This window comes from Perca flavescens, chromosome 14, assembly GCF_004354835.1.
Source record: "Perca flavescens isolate YP-PL-M2 chromosome 14, PFLA_1.0, whole genome shotgun sequence".
NCBI classification, from domain to species: Eukaryota; Metazoa; Chordata; class Actinopteri; order Perciformes; family Percidae; genus Perca; species Perca flavescens.
In genome coordinates this window covers 14,509,781-14,526,832 of record NC_041344.1, presented here as the reverse complement: position 1 = coordinate 14,526,832, position 17,052 = coordinate 14,509,781, and the positions used below count along the sequence as shown (strand labels likewise).

At 42.0% G+C, this 17,052-nt stretch overlaps 1 protein-coding gene across 2 annotated transcripts in view; it reads left to right on the top strand.

Annotated features, from left to right (window-relative positions):
• efna3a (ephrin-A3a) overlaps positions 1-13,215 on the top strand; it is a 63,815-nt gene extending 50,600 nt beyond the window's left edge. The window contains exons 2-5 of one of the 2 annotated variants that reach the window (XM_028597585.1): positions 2,099-2,400; positions 2,664-2,729; positions 4,517-4,594; positions 11,237-13,215. In XM_028597585.1, the coding sequence (XP_028453386.1) occupies positions 2,099-2,400; positions 2,664-2,729; positions 4,517-4,594; positions 11,237-11,355 (565 nt within the window). In that variant the 3' untranslated portion in view covers positions 11,356-13,215. The remainder of the gene's footprint in view (positions 1-2,098; positions 2,401-2,663; positions 2,730-4,516; positions 4,595-11,236) is intronic. The other variant, XM_028597586.1, reaches the window with a different exon arrangement.
• Positions 13,216-17,052: the final 3,837 nt, after the last annotated feature.

Sequence of the window (17,052 nt, the reverse complement as noted above, 5' to 3'; positions counted from 1 at the left end):
ACATACACTCTTCCTCCTGCTTTTGCTTCCTTGCATTCAGGTCCTCTCGCACGCTGCCATCCTTTCACCTATTTCTCAATGACTGCATCACTCTCCTGAGTTTTTACACATCACTTGCATCCAGGATTCTCCTCATGGCATGTTTTTATATTCAAAGCACCCTCTTTCTCCCACTTTCATCTTAGGTCTATCTGCTTACCATTATCCCACACCCATTGTACCGCTTTATCTGTCTCTGCCCCTCCGTTCTCCCCCCATCTCAAACTTCCTCCTCCACCACCAACCCCCTCTCTAAATATAGTCCCTTTGAAGCATAGCTGTGTTGTCTCTTCCCGCAACACCACAAGACAAAAGTCTGTCGTCTCACATCTAAGCAGCAGGGATCGAAAGCACAGATAAGATTGATGGCCCAAAAAGAACTCTGGTTAAGAGAATTGATATTCATCTGCCTCGGCATGTGTGTAAACGAAGAGAAGAGGTGGAGATGAGAAGGAGGACAGGAGTGGAGGAGAGGATCCAGAAAAAAGGAACCGTTGTAACGCCACAGCAAGAAAGATGGCGAGACAGAGAGAGAGAGAGGTGTTATGACATTTTAGATCCACATTTTGTAATTGAATAATAATCTCTCTGGAGGCCTGACCCAGTAACGTGTGTGTGTGTGTGTGTGTGTGTGTGTGTGTGTGTGTGTGTGTGTGTGTGTGTGTGTGTGTGTGTGTGTGTGTGTGTGTGTGTGTGTGTGTGTGTGTGTGTGTGTGTGTGTGTGTGTGTGTGTGTGTGTGTGTGTGTGTGTGTGTGTGTGTGTGTGTGTGTGTGTGTGTGTGTGTGTGTGTGTGTGTGTGTGTGTGTGTGTGTGTGTGTGTGTGTGTGTGTGTGTGTGTGTGTGTGTAACAGAAAATGTGTAAGAAAGAGGAGACAACCAGGAGAGAGAAAAGAAATTAATGCAGAGGAGAAAGAGGGGAGGTTTGCTATTTAAACATAAGACAGTGCAATATCTCCACCTAGTGGTGCAAATGGGTCATTACAGCTGTAGTTGATGCATGTTTCACATCACTGCTGCCCAGGACAATTCCCATCTCATCAGCTCACCTGCAGGAGCCCTTCTAATGACTTCTACTTTGTCTAATTACAGATTGTGTAATTTACATAATAAGCATAGTTAGTATTATAAACAGTGAAGATCACAGCGTGGCAGCTGAATGCTACATCATATCACATCATCGACTCAGTTGTTCAATGAGGAGTCTTGAATCAGCTGTGCCATTATGTACGTCACACACACGCTCAACCTTATAGTGGCCTTCCTTACCTGCTAACAGCCTGCTCGTCCATCAGCGGCGGTTGCCAAGGGAGCTTGGGCCATCATATGTACCATACGGGCCGGTTCCCCTGCGGCCAGAGCATACATCGCCGCTGACAGGATCTCCTTCCGCCTCAATGACCCGGCCTGTAGCTGGCTCAGGGGAAGAGACGGGAGTGCAGATTATCATTCAGAGCACTGTTCTCAGCACTCGCCCCGAGGCATGGAGTGAGGAAATGTGTGTTTTTTATATACAGAGGAGGGAGAAAGGTATAATAGTTTCTCTCTTGAAGAGAAGAGGGTGTTAATGTGCACTGAGGAAAAGGTAGTTAATTGTAAATGTATTTGAGAGGTTAAAAGAATAGTTTAACATTTTTGGGAAATTCTCTTATTTGCTATCACTTTTATATCTGTCTGTTCATTATGAAGCTATAGCCAGGAGCTAGTTAGCTTAGCTTAGCTTAGCTTAGCATAAAGACTGAATACTGCACCAAACAGCTAGCCTGGCTCTGTCCAAAGGTACAAAAATTCACCTGCGATCACCTCTAAAGCTCACTAATGTTATAAGTGTAAAACCGACAAGGTGCCGGGTTTTATGTGTGGGATAAGTGATTTCCTGGAGTCTGGTTGCCTGGCAACCTCATGCTGGCGACTAGGCTCCAAATGTTATACTAGTGCTAACAGATAATTTAAAAAATTTATTATTTGCAGCCCTAGTTACTTATCCACATTTCTGTCTGTCTTTCCTTCTTTCTTTATTCCTCTTGTCCTTCATCTCCTCTGTCTGTATTTTTCATTCAGGCTACGGAGGGAGGGATACACGGTGCAGGTCAGCGTCAATGACTACCTGGACATCTACTGCCCGCACTATAACACCAGCCAGCGGGGGACGTTAGAGCGCACCGTGGCCGAGCAGTACATTCTCTACATGGTCAGCTACCGCGGCTACCGCACCTGTGACCCCCAGCTGGGCTTCAAGCGCTGGGAGTGCAACCGGCCCCACGCTCCTCACGCTCCCATCAAGTTCTCCGAGAAGTTCCAGCGCTACAGCGCCTTCTCGCTGGGCTACGAGTTCAACGTTGGCCAGGAGTACTACTATATCTGTGAGTCAGGCCAGTGAACGCTGGTTTATTGTGATGGATAGAAAAGGCCTGAGAGCGCTGAACATCCAATATTTTAATATCTTCCCTTCAGCCGCTGTCACCCACATGTATTGATAGCATGTGGGGGCTGCTAATAGATTCTGGAAGTTCAGCTGAGGACAGGCTGCTACTCAGCTGCAGTTTGCACAGCTGATTTTTGAGGGTGGTGTGGCCTGCAGAGGGCACAATGTTGACATGTTGTGTGTGTTTGCTCTCTGTTTCAGCCACGCCCACCCACCACCACGGCCACAGCTGCCTGAGACTGAGGGTCTATGTCTGCTGCTCCACTGGTGAGACCCAACAACTTCCTCTTACCTCCATAGGTCTCTTCCACTAATTTCATACCATTTCCTTTCTTTCTGTGTCACCTCATTTCCACTTTGCTCTCCCCTCCTATCTCTTTGTATCTCCCAAACACACATAGAAACAAAGACAAAGAGGCAGAGAGAAACACACAGAAAAACTAAGATCTGACAGTCTTGTCTCAGAGAGAGGCTTTTCTGCACTGCGGTGTCTTGGCGAGGTTTTGATGATAGCGTCTTTTCCCTCGAAGCAGCGCTTTGATGGCTTAATGTTATTCTCTGTCTCAGTGCTATTACAGTAATGCTCTATCTCTCTCTGTGAATGACATGCTCTCGTGAAGCCGCACAAAAGATGTAAAAGAAAAAAAACTGATGCAGCTGCAAGATTCAACTCTCTCTACCATCATTCTCTCTCTGTCACTCCCCTTCCTCCCTATCCCCCACTGTCTATCTCTTCTTCGCTCTTTCTGGCTCTCTGATGTGTGTGTGTGTGTGTGTGTGTGTGTGTGTGTGTGTGTGTGTGTGTGTGTGTGTGTGTGTGTGTGTGTGTGTGTGTGTGTGTGTGTGTGTGTGTGTGTGTGTGTGTGTGTGTGTGTGTGTGTGTGTGTGTGTGTGTGTGTGTGTGTGTGTGTACCCTGGTAGCCTGCTCTCTCCCCTGCAGGCCTTTGATCAGGGAGCCCAGTGCTGAAAGCCTCCCCCTCTCCTCTAACCTTGTCAGCACTAATACATCCCACACTCAGGCCAGTGTCAGCCCCTGTGTACACATCACCTTAACACCCACCACCCCATCCCAGTGTCACGGCAAATCTATTGATGTGTCTACCACGCCTCCATTTGCTTCTGTGTGTTTGTGTGCATCGCTGTGTGTGTGCGAGATGTAGAAGTTAGAGCGTGTGTAGGTCTGCACATGGCAGTTTGACAGCTGTAAATCTTTTTAATCTGTGTGTGTGTGTGTGTGTGTGTGTGTGTGTGTGTGTGTGTGTGTGTGTGTGTGTGTGTGTGTGTGTGTGTGTGTGTGTGTGGCGCATGAATGGCAATCTGTGCATTGGTGCATTTAGTCAGTTTGCAATCCGCAACCTTTACTCAGCAAGGTCATTTTAATAGCTTTCTATCAAAGAAAGAAAGCTGTTGATTTCAGCTGCCCTCAGACCGGTTTTATTTTCTCTGCGTGTCTCCCACCTTAACCTTTACTTTAAGACTTTAAGATAACAAAGAGATGTGAATAATCATAGCATATGTTTTAGAGCTGCAACTTGATTGCTACCAGCTTCTATGTAAATTCTCCGTGAATGCTCTTTCATCTTCCTAACTATGTTTCAGAATCACAGGCTCACACAAACACACATATTTAGTTTAAAAAGAGCAGAAAATACACAGATGTATACACATGCACATCGACAAACCCACACATCATTCATTCATGGATAATTTGGCGATGCAGACTGAATGTTATTCTGTGTTTAGACGAACAGCAAATGTAAAAATGATTTCTGTCCACAGGTTCCAAATGCTTTTAATCTTCACATAGAAGTCTGGATTCTCAGTCCAGGATTTCTTTATGCTTTCTCAGTGACAGGGGCACACCAACTGCTCCATGCTCTGCTATATCTGTATACAATTTAGTGGTGCCAAAAAATGCACATTTTTCCCAGTCTTGTCATTTTAATGAGGTGTTTTCTCTCCCGGTCTCTCCTCCCTCCCTCCTCCTGCTTTTTATTTCTCCCTCTATTTTCTTTCTTTTCTGTCTTTGTGTGTACATGCGGTGTGTTCCTCAGTTTCCCAGGCAGATGATGACTCCAGTCAGACCTCTCCCGAGTACACAGTCAGGCCAAACATCAAAATACACAACATTGGTGAGTGACTTTGAGTTGGCGAAAATGAACAGCAGCCAATAGCCAGATGCCGGTCAATATTTTGCTGAGGCCGCAAAGCTCGATTTGTTTCCCAATCATTGTGGAAAGGAACCAACCGTTTGTTCGTTTTAGTTTATTTATTCTATGGTTTGCAAAAGAAAATTCACAGCCCATAGCTGGTCGATGAGTAAAACCTTTATTTTCTGCTTTTGAAAATGTTATATGGGTAAGACGGTGAACAATACAACTAGTGATTCTGCAGTAGTGACACACTTACTTTCTTACATATTACATACTGCATTTACGGGCATCTGTGTAAGAAAAAATGAACCCACTTAACCCAACAGCTTGAGTATTGGATCAGTTTGACACCTAAATTAAATTATCAGAATGGGTATAATGGGTAATATTAAACCAGAATTACAAAGAAAAAACTAAAACTTGATCTCCTTCAATGTACAACACACACACACACACACACACACACACACACACACACACACACACACACACACACACACACACACACACACACACACACAGGTAAAACGTATGCAAGGTCAGTAAATGTCTTGTAAGGAATGAAAGGTTCCTGTTTGCTAAAGAGCAAACATGTCAGAGAGCAAGTCAATTGTGCAGCTGAGTGGTTACATAAACCCTCTATTTTTCTTTTTTACAAAAGCCTCTTGCCGGGAATCATTTAGTTTGCTTGTTTCTCGGAGCTGTGGGCAGTCTGTGACGAGGGCTAAGAGAGTGTGACCTGCCTGAGATGGAAACTGAGACCAACAGAGATGGAGTGAAGAGAGCTCTTGAGCCATCAGCAAGAGTACCTTCAGAGAGAGACAGTGAAAGTGAGAGGGCAGAAAAGAGAGAGAAAAACATAGAGGGAGAGAGGGAGACAGAGAAGATAAAAGATAAAAGACAGGAAGGAGGCAGTGAAAGAGAAATGCAGCAGGAGAAAGCCTGGCAGAAAGATGGACAGATGAGAGAGAGTGAGAAAGAGAGAAAACAGGCAGATAAAGAGATAAAACCATGAGTGGGGGCAGAGAAAGGGGGTTGCAGAGAGAAGGGGCAGAGGAAGAAAGAAAAGCTCAGTGGTGGGCGAATTGCTCAGCAGTATCTCTGGCTCGAGCTTACGTAGAATTTAATATAAAAAAAAACCATACACACACTGGCAGGGAATCATAAAAGAAATCATAGCCTCTAGCATTGTGATGCATTTTGCTGAATACATTTAGAGAAATAACAAAATCCAGAGACACAGATGTATGCGAACACACACACACACACACGCACGCACGCACGCACATACTTAAATACAACTGGTACCCCTGATGGTCCTGCTGACCGCTGGACACCCACTCTCTGACTCACCCTCAGGTCCAGCCCAGCCCACAGACTGGCTTTGCATCAACAAATCTCTCTCTCTCTCTCTCTCTCTCTCTCTCTCTCTCTCTCTCTCTCTCTCTCTCTCTCTCTCTCTCTCTCTCTCTCTCTCTCTCTCTCTCTCTCTCTACATATGTTTGGATTTGCTGTCATCCTCATTACTTTATTATTAGCTTTGCTTCTTTGTCACATTATCCTTATTTAACAGGTTGTTTTGAGGATAATTCTGGTCTATTACAACTTGTAGTTTTCAGACATCATTTCTATGGGTAATAATAAGGCTGTTAAGTTAGTTCTGGAAACATTGTGACCTTGCTAAAGTCAGAGAGGGCAAGAAACATGGGCAGTAAGATGATTTAAACAAATCCCTGGGTCAGCCAAACCTACTTGGAAGAGAAAATGGAGGCCAACAATAAAAATATTACTCAAGCTGTCTGCTGTAATCATCACAGTTTATCATTTTTGAAATGAGCTGCTGCTATCAATCTTCAGTGCTTGTGAATCATTTTTGTGAAAGGGGACGCTGTTGGCTTGTTTACAACCTGCCAGATTATCTGACTCTCCTGTCTTTGTTGACCCATTAGAAAGTGTTTCCATATCTCAATTATTACTTTGTTGAGTCTACTTTGTAACAAACTACAAAAATAAGACCCAAGTTGTAATAAACCAGAAGCATCCTGTGAATTGACTTGATTTATCTTTTTTTAATGATTTTAATTTATTTTCCAAACCCCTTGAAACACACATCTGTTTTATATAGCAGAATAGCAGAGATTAGTTAGTAGAACGTCTTATAATGAACGGCTTATTGCCACAAATGTGCTACAACAGTTCAGCATCAGCCTTGCTGCTTGCTGCTTGAATTAATCATAACCTTATAGTTTCCTGCAGCAAAGCTTAGTATACTCTTTGCATTCCTCCATCTGTGACTTGCCCTTAAACATTTTCCTCCTATATTGAGTGTCTGCAGCAGTAGAAGGGCTGAAGGCTGCAATATAAATAAGTTGGTGGACCAGAAAATGCAACCGTAAACAGACCATTTTAAGATGCATCAATAGGCACCAGCACCTTGGATTCATCCGTTCTGAGTGACTTGTTATGTGCAGATTTTCTCACAATCAGTCATAAATATAGCTGTGATCCACCAAGTAATCAGAAACACTTCATCCAACATGTGCAGTCTGTATACAAAGAAGAATTGAAACACTGCTTTAAAAACAGCTTTGAGGCTGATAGCAGCTACAATGCTTTAGTAGCAACTTAAAGGGTAACTACCGTTTTTCAACCTGGACCCTGTTTTCCAATACTTTTGTTTCTAAGTGATTGATGGGAACAACAATCTTTGAAATTAGTCCAGTATTAAGCAAGATCGCTGCAGTCGGCAGCGGTGAAACAAGCTACAATGTAAGTTAATAGGGCAATTGTCCAGCTTGTATTTAACTTCACTAAAGTGCTCGTTTGGCCATTGACAGTAATGAGTAATATTCTAAGTGTCTGACAAGGATTTTTAAGGAAGTCGACTTTTCTGTTAAAGAGTAAGATCCTTTTCTTAAACATAAAAACATCTGCAAAATTGCGTTCGCTAAACCCACCCGACTCCATGTAAATAGACAGTAATTTTAGCATCGTAAAATACACTTCATTCCAACCATCGCAACTTTAGTGTTGGTTGAAATAAACGCATAGTTTACCGATTTACATGTGAAAATATGTTGGCTCTATACACGCTAAAAGTATTGTTTTTTTAAATGGAATCTGGTGGGTTTAGCGCTAGCGACTTCAGAGCTGTTTCTGGTTAAACAGAAGGTCTCAAAGAGGTTTTAAAGGTCTATCTCTGAAGGGATCCTTTCCATAATGTTGTCAGACACTTAGAATATTAATCTGAGCCTGTAAGTGGCAAAACAAACACTTTTGTGAAGGTAAATACAAGCTGGACAATTGCCCTATTAACTTACATTGTAGCTTGTTTCGCTGCTGCCGACTGCATCGATCTTGCTTAATACTGGACTATTGTCAAAGATTGTTGTTCCCATCAGTCACTTAGACACAAAACATAGGAAAATACGGTCCAGGTTGAAAAAAATGGTAGTTACCCTTAAAGGGATATGCCACTGTTTGTTGAAATAGGGCTTATCACGGTCTCCCCCTAGCTGTAGATAGGTGGGCCAATGTATTTTTTGAGCATGCATTGTTTAGTCCGCTTTAGTTAGCTTAGCGTAGTGAATGGAATCCTATGTTGCCGGTTAGCATGTTGTGAGTAAAAGTGAGCCAACAAAAAAAACAACAACAACCTAATTACTTGCACTGAGACAAAAAATGCGTTGGCCCACAGCTAGGGAAGACCGTGATGAGTCCTATTTCAACAAACAGTGGCGTATCCCTTTAAAGGAGACATATCATGCAAATGTTCAGGTTCATACTTGTATTTTGTGTTCCTCCTAGAACATGTTTACATGCTTTAATGTTCAAAAAACACATTCTTTTTTTCTCGTGCTGTCTGTCTGAATATACCTGTATTCACCGTCTGTCTGAAACGCTCTGTTTAAGTGCCAGTCTCTTTATGGCTCCCTCCCGAAAAGTCCAGTCTGCTCTGATTAGCTTGGCGCACCTTTGCAAAGGTAGTTCTCAAGCCGTGGGGGGAGATACTCAGATGGTTGGGTGGGGGAGTATATTCTAAGGAGCCTGTATGTGGCATAGGAAGGGGAGTCAAATCTGAGTGGCTTGTTGAATCCCATGTTTCTGATCTAGGCAGCCCACAAAAAACTAACTGGGTTGTCTTATTTCCCATGATTGTGGGTTGGTAGGCATTCCAGATACTCAAATGTATGTGCACAAGGACTACAAAAGTTTTCATGATATGCCCCATTTAACAGCTTCCTCTTCATTTTCTGTCTTTTCTTGGGTCGAGGAGTTATTTTTTTTGTTCTAACCAATCAGTTGTAAGTAATGTATCCATCACGATATTTTCAATTGACACACAAAAGCTACGATAGTGGTTGCTAGGAGCAATTTAGGTTTGTCATGACAATCAAAGACATTTTCATATTAAACAGTTGTTCACTTTGGTTGTGATTTTACAAGAACTTCCAGCTGCATCAATCTCATCCACACTTGTTGTCATTTTTCTGTTGCTCTATGTCATGGAGGTAGCTCCCGGTAGCTATGAAGAAAGATGGCATTAAGCCAGTTGAATTTCCCCCACACTGTTACACCTCCCCCACTGACCTATAGAGCAGTAACCATACATGATGGGTCCATCACCTCACGTTGTTCACGCATCACTGCGAGTCTACCATCGTTGTGGCATAGTTTGCGTGAGGATTTATCAGACCAGACAGCCTTCTTCCACTCATGGACAGTCTAGAGCTGATGTTTCTTATCTCACTGTAAATGCCTTGGGCGATTACAGCAGACAGGAGAGCTACCCCGTGTGCTCGTCTGTTGTTATACCCCTTACAGACGAGACAGCACCAGAGCGCTCGGAAATTGATTGCTGTATCCCACAATTGTACTGTGATGTTCAGTGTCATACTGTGGACCTTTGATAACTTGTTATGGCTCGAGGCGCCCGGCGTCCCCCACATTTATCTTCCAAGGGCGGCCTCCCTAAATAGCAAGGGTTTTTACGAGGTGCATATTGTACAGCTTTGTGATTGTCAAAGCTCTTGGCACCCACAAATAAAGTCTGTAACATCACACAAAATGAATCTGTTCATCTGAAGAAACTGTGGAAATGCAGCTGTGGCTGCATGTTCTTGTTTGTGTAAAAATAAGCGAGAGCTCACTTCTTCTGCAGGTGCAGGGTGTCTCTTCTTCTGGTCACTGAGTCTACAATTTATTTCTGGAGCCTCTCTGATTAAACCTTTTGGAGAGACAACCTGGATGGTGTGAAGGCCCCGCAGTGACCTGTGAGCATTACCTGAGGCAGTGCTGGTTTATATTCTCCCTTCTGCCTTGACTGACTGTTTTCTGTTTGGGTTCATCCCGGTGCACCGCGGTGTGAGTGTCAGTGTTGTTTGTCATTGACACAAGGCAACAACAAAATTCCATTCATCCATCAAACATCATGTGATTGCTGTCTCGGTCTGTTATCTCCTATCACAACCCTTGTTTTTACTTGCAGCCAATTACTGTCTCCATTATATTTGGTAAACTCTAGGCGAGGCTTTGAGGTCACCGTGAAACAGCATTTTGAAGACATCGTACCTTCTTAATTTGATGCATTTCCTGTTGAAAGCTGACGATATGCCCGCTGGAACTTTAACGCACTGGGACATTATGTTGACAACATAATAAAGTAAAAGTAAAGGGATTTTTATAGACAAACACAAGATTTTTGCTGTTTTGGCACACAATTAGTCAAATAGATATATCCTTTCTTGTATCAAAACAATCAAAAAAGTTTTGTTCATCTTTGCAGTGTGATTTTAAGCTGTTAAACCTAAATAACTTCCTAATGATTAAATAGAACATTAGTATGACACATATCAAGGCTTTAAATTCTTCCATCACCCCTCTTCTTCACATACATCTCTCTTTCATGTCTGATGGTGGCTGGATGTGACTCACGTCCGGAAGAAATTGCAGCTTTCTTCTGACTTTGTTGGATTACTCTATAGAAAAAAAAACATGTTTTTCTAACATCTCAGTGCAGTCGGACCAGCTGTTCTTATAGTTGTGTAAGCAACCGAGCTGTTTGGCTCCTTTTGGCATGTAATAAACCTCTCGATATAATAAGAAACATTTTGTCAAGACAGAGCATAATGACTCACTGTAATCCACTTTTTACCGAATATTACAAAATGTGTTCTTCCAGCTCTTTCACCATCTTTCCCCTCCAGCTAATGTTCTGTTGTGTCTAATCAATGGCAAGGCCATGGTAATTTGGTTTGATTGAAATCCCTCTAGGATAAAAACATCATTAGTGTGAAAAGAGGCATACATGAAAAGAAAAAAAAAAACAGATCAGAAATAAGTGTTTTTAATTTTCCATCCCACGGGGAAAATGGCCATATGTACCAGTGCTGATGATAATTGGTGGTTTGTTGATAATTGCGTTGTGTCTTTTTTTCTGCATGCGTTAAAGCACAATTTGCATGCATCGCACATTGCCTTTAGATTGATGAATTAATAATGTAGTAATGGTTTGTTTACTTCTGTCTGGCACGCACACACACACACTCCCTCTCACACTTTCACACACATTCTTCTCTTTTCTCGCTTCCTTATTTTCTCTTTCTGTGACTTTCTCTCCAGATGAATTTAACCCTGAAGTTCCCAAACTGGAGAAAAGCGTCAGTGGCAGCAGCCCATCCCGTGACCGCCTTCTTCTTACCGTGGCAATGCTGCTCGTGTCTGCTGTCCTTTTGTCCTAGCGACTTGTCACCGTGAGTGACACCTCATGCATGGCTGGGACCGCCTTGTCCAAAGGGCTTTGTATCCACCAAGTTGTTGTAGTAAAAGTTGTCAGAAACACAGGAGAGGATAATGCAGAGGTGCAACAGAACCACAGTCAAAGGGGACACAGAAAGGAAATCCTTGAATATAAACTTAACTAGACTTTTAAAAAGGAGAGGCCTTTTGCTGTCATATTTACACTAGTGTATTTTGACACTCCATGCGTTGATGGACGTCATTATCCTATGAATACCACCGCATTTCATGCCACAACATGGAGACCATTCCGATCAAACTTCTGTGCTGCTGTCATGCCTGAGAAAGTGGACTTGTAATAAATTGGATGTAGACTACACACTCTTATTGTAGCATGGATATAAAAATCACATGAGGATTTTAAGCTGCACTGTTCAGCTGATGAAAGAAATGTTTTTTTGTGACTGTAAGCTTTGAAAAAGGTGGCAAACCTGGACTTTGCAGTGGATTTTTAGGCCTTGGACCATGGACTAGGAATGCAAATGTTTAAAACTCGACTTAGATGTAGTTAAGAGCAAGCTGGACTCTAGAACTGTACTGATCTTACCTGGGCTATACAGGATATTTATATAATCAGTCAGTGATGAGAACAGCTGCCATTATCCTGGACATTGAAGAATGTTTTCACACTGGTGTGAGGGAGCTGCTGGTAATAACAGCCCAAGGTGTTTCTTAAGAAAAGGGAAAGACTTTGTGAGGATATCCACAGGCCTTTCAAGAAACCATTTTCACCAGACATCAAAAATACCCCTGGCTTTGTGATAGGTACAGATGCAAAGCCTGTGTTTTTTAGAAGATAGCGAGTGTCCTCTTAGAACTAGTCCTTTGTCTGCATTTTCTGCCTTCACACTGTAACAACCCTAGAAAAATACAGACCCTGGACTAGTAATTTGACGGCACTTAGACATGGTAGATGTGTGTAGATGCATTTACCTTCAGCACTTCGCATAGATTTTCCGGATGTCAAACCTTTCTCCTGGCAGCAATCAGCCGAGTTATTCAGAATACCACTAATTTACAATTCCCAAAAACCTCTCTCGCACCAAGTTCCCTTTTTAATGCCAGACAAACCAATCTATTCCTTTTCCACTTCAGAGGTTCCCAGTCAATCAGTGCTGATGGTCATTACAGCAGTCACAGTCACCATGGAAACGACCCCATACAGTCGCCAGAGTGCGGCAGCAGGTGCCTGAGGAGAAATTGTGCTTTGAGTCTCAAAGTAACGCTGCCGCCATTTTGTTAAAAAACAACAAAAAAAACACGTGTGAATGTGCAAATAAAGAGAAGTTCACTTTTTTATATTGTAATACAACATAGGCTGGCAAATAATCAGATTACAATGTTGTGCTTTTTTAATTTATTTACTTTTCAAATGTATTTATTTTAACATTAAAGTATATTATTTATTTACCTAATTTATTAATGTGCATTTGTAGGCCTTTGCTCAATAAGCTATTGTGCCATTTTTTTATTCTTTTTTTTAAACAGTGGAATTTTTACTGCAGCATTTTGCTTGTGTAGATAAATAAGCAGATGTAATTCAGCCTGACAAACAGAGAGGGTTATTGGTTATGACTAATCAGTAGGGATATACACGCAGTAACCCTACTCTCATGTAACAGATACTGCTAACCAGATTGTGTTGCTGAAGTGCATGTCATAAACCAACTTTGAATGCACAAACAGAGTTGATGGAAGAGCAGCATTCCTCAAGTGCTGCACTTGCAAAAACGAAGGCGTCTGCATTGTAATGTATATTTATAATACATGCTGGTTATGGTGTGTGTGTGTGTGTGTGTGTGTGTGTGTGTGTGTGTGTGTGTGTGTGTGTGTGTGTGTGTGTGTGTGTGTGTGTGTGTGTGTGTGTGTGTGTGTGTGTGTGTGTGTGTGTGTGTGTGTGTGTGTGTGTGTGTGTCTATCTGCCTAAGAGGAAAAAAACGTGTGCACATTTGTATGCGTATGTATGTAGAATGTGTTCGTCCGCGCTTTTTGAGTATGTTGCATTTAGAAATTTCGTACCCGTTAAGGAGTCGTTTGTAGGATCTGAATATGCAAGTGTGTATGAGAGAATGTGCTCTTCTGTAATGTTAGTTTACGTTACGGGGTTTGGGAAGCGGGCAAAAAGCATTTACTGGTGTTGAAGACAACCACAAGAAACGTGTTTACCTTTGACAAGAATGAATTTAAAAAAAACTGTAAATTGATCCAAGAATGATTAAAAAAATGCCAATTAAAGTCTTTTTGCAAATTTACTTCTGTGTTTACTTATCAGTGTATAACAAACTGAATGCACTTTCTTTGCCTCTGCCCTTTCTTTGTCTTGACAGTGAATCCTTCACCTTCACCTTCACTCACTCTGCACTCACTTCTGTTTGTTTTTCTTGAGCACTACTTGAAGGCAATGCTCTCCCTCTTTCTCTCCCACTCCCACTTTTAGATCTGTTGGTTGAACAGACAGTACTCTGGCTGCATATTCACTTTCTTACACAGCCCATCCTTACAGCACCTCGCTTCGGTTTTGCAAACACTTCTGCCATAAAACATAATGACAGCGTGGGGGGAAAGTCACGGCTCCACATCTCTCTCTCTCTCTCTCTCTCTCTCTCTCTCTCTCAAGAAACGAAAATAACACCTGCAGGCCTTCATGTCTCCACAAATCTGTCTCCCTCCGTCTCTCCATGTCGCTCTCCTTTCACTTTGCCCCTGTCAGCTTCTTTCTAATCTTTGTACGCAGAACAGAAAGAAGCTGACAATGGGGAGGGACATATGTCTCAGATGCACTAATGTCCATGTCAAAAGGGACTGAGGGAGCAGATAAGATTTTGTCTTTGATGTTACACATCAGGCCTGACATCACATTGGAGAGAAAGAAGTAGAACAGATTCTGCTGTCAACTTCTACCTTCCAGACGTGTGTGTGTGGAGAGCTAGTGCAAAGAAACTTTCAACGTTAATTTGTATGTGATTGATGATTTAGTCAGAAGTTAAGTCATACTTAACCAAGCAGGTTCCAATGAAGTGATTATGTATTTAATATCATTTTCACAGCTGCTTGACTCTGATTCTGTCTGACATTTGTGCATTTAGCTGACAGACTGATAATTGTTGAATATTACAGTAGGTCTTGGATTACAGTCCTTTACCTACTTAGAAGTTTGAGTTTTGTCATCGGGGAAGAGGGGAAGGGTTTTAGCTGTGGCTCCAGGGCCTGAGTTGACAACTTAAACCATAATTTTGCAGGAAATCATCCTGCTGCATTTTTGGCAGTGAGGTTGTCTCTGGTTAGTTATGTAAGGGAATTTACGCTGTCATATTTACATCTTAAATATGTCTGGAAAATTGTATGTTTTGCTTGTGCCTAAATAGAACATTAATTGATGCGCTTACTATTCAAATGAGAGGATCTGGAGTGTTGCGAGTGGATTAAAAATGCCCACCTTTCCCTCTGCCGCTGACCCAGAGCTTCACGTTTCCACTGTGAAATAAATATCGAACAAGTGCTCTGTCCAGACTCTAACTACGCAAGACATTCCATTAGCAAAAGTGGATTGGCCTCTTCTCCATTTGGAGGCATATTATCGTTTTCCGAATCATTTACTGTGAGATAAGCCATCTGTAGCATGGGCAGGCCCGTGCCGTCGAGAAGAATTCCCCTGACAAGCTGCACCGTCTGACCCAAACAATGAAACAGATGCCTCCTCCTCAGAGAACTTGTTATAGCTCAGGACATCAATGAGACAGTCACTGAGACTGGTGCTGCCTTCAATTGCTTTTTTGGAAACTCCTCTTTCAAGGCTTGGAGTCGTAAAAAATTAGTTGTGTTTCGGTCACATGCCTCTGGTGAGAAAAATTATGTAATTGACATAATCAAGGTTTTTTGTGTTTTATTTGTGGAATCATGCAGCACAAGAAAGAAATTTGGCAGCTGCTTTTGTCCAAAGATACTAAAAAAATTCTTTAATACAGTACACATACTGTATTTCAGGGGTTGCTGAATTTGGAATAGGAGGAGGCAGGAATCAAACACCAACTCTACGATTTATGACCAACCTGAGCAACCACCAGGAAATGTATAATGCATGGCATAATGATTACTTTTACATGCACTGCAACTACACGTTAAACAGAGTGAACATGAAAACATATTTCAATGCCAGCTATCTGCAAAAGATGCTTCTCACTTTACAGTCTACTTTCTTTGGTTCTGGAAATGCTTTGCAATCCATAGTAGGCCTAGCTGCCAAAAGTCTTTCTGTGATCTTTATGCCACTCAGTGCCTGTATGTGTGTGTACATATTAAGTATATTACATATTTTCTGCATTCACTCACTGAACCGCTGAGGAAGCCTTTTTTATATCAGTATTTTGTGGGTTCCTGATTTTTGAAAGTACTTTGAGGTGTAGGCACAGTATATGTACAGCCATTGATTTATTGTATGCACTATGTGTAACAAGATTACGGTTTCATGTGCTCTCTTGTGTCAGATATACTCACAAGTTTTCCAGCTACACTTTTAAGACAAAAAAACTTTGATAACATGGGAAAACGTCTCTACCAGGCATCTAGTTGCTAGACAGCAGATATTATGATAGTCTACATAGTGTAATCACCACATTTACATTCCACCCACAGGTGTCGCCAAAGCTTTCTTTCATTCTGTGTGTCTGCTGGGAGACAGCGAGATACATACAGGACATGTGAAAACCATTATGCAACAGTTTACTGTAAGTATGTTTGCCTATAGGATACAAATTCAATTTAGGCAAACAATGATGAGTTTGGTTTATGTATTATGTGGTCTGTGTACTTGGAATAGATTTTGTTATCTTTATTCATCTAAGCAGGTCTGAACATGTGTTAAGCTGCTCCTATTCAGGATTATGTTAGTTCAAGGGTGATTCATCACAGATTAAGACAAGAATGAACTTATTTTCCATGTAAAACAGAAAAAGTTGACCTATTTCTGAGTTAAACTGAGGAAAGGTTTGTTGGCACATAATCCCTCCCCCCCTTTTTGTATGGATTAAAGAAACACAGTATAACATGGAAATGACTTTAGAGGTGCTAGGCAGATTATTTTACCTTTTGTTTCCCCCTGTCCAGTGTTTATGCTAAGCTGAGCTAACCAGCTGCTGGCAGTAGCTCCATATTTATCACACTTTCAGCAAGAAAGCTTTTTTTTTTTTTTTTTAACCCAGAACTATTCCTTTAAGTACATGACATGAGTAAACTGTCCTGTAACTGTTTTTGCACTCAGTGAACCCTAGTGATCTCAGTTCCAGCTGCAGCGTTTACCTGGTCACCTGGTCACCTGGTCGCAGGTGGGATCTCAGATGTCCTCTGGTCTGAAAGTATCCTAACGGGACCTCTTTAAATCTTCCCAGCATTTGGGATTTTACTTAATACTCCTTCAGGTCACAGTGAGTCAACTCCCCTCGTCTGAAATTGGAAACAAACCCAGGTGGAGGTTTGAGGTTAGCGGAGGTAATGAGACGTTTTGGGATCCAAAATAACATCATTTAGTTAATAGGCAATTTGATGCCAGCTCCTGCAACAAGGATACTTGACAGGACAGTTGAGGATGATGTGACAGTCCACTGGTGATGTAAGCAAGCTTTAAAGGCAGGTGATTTTATTAT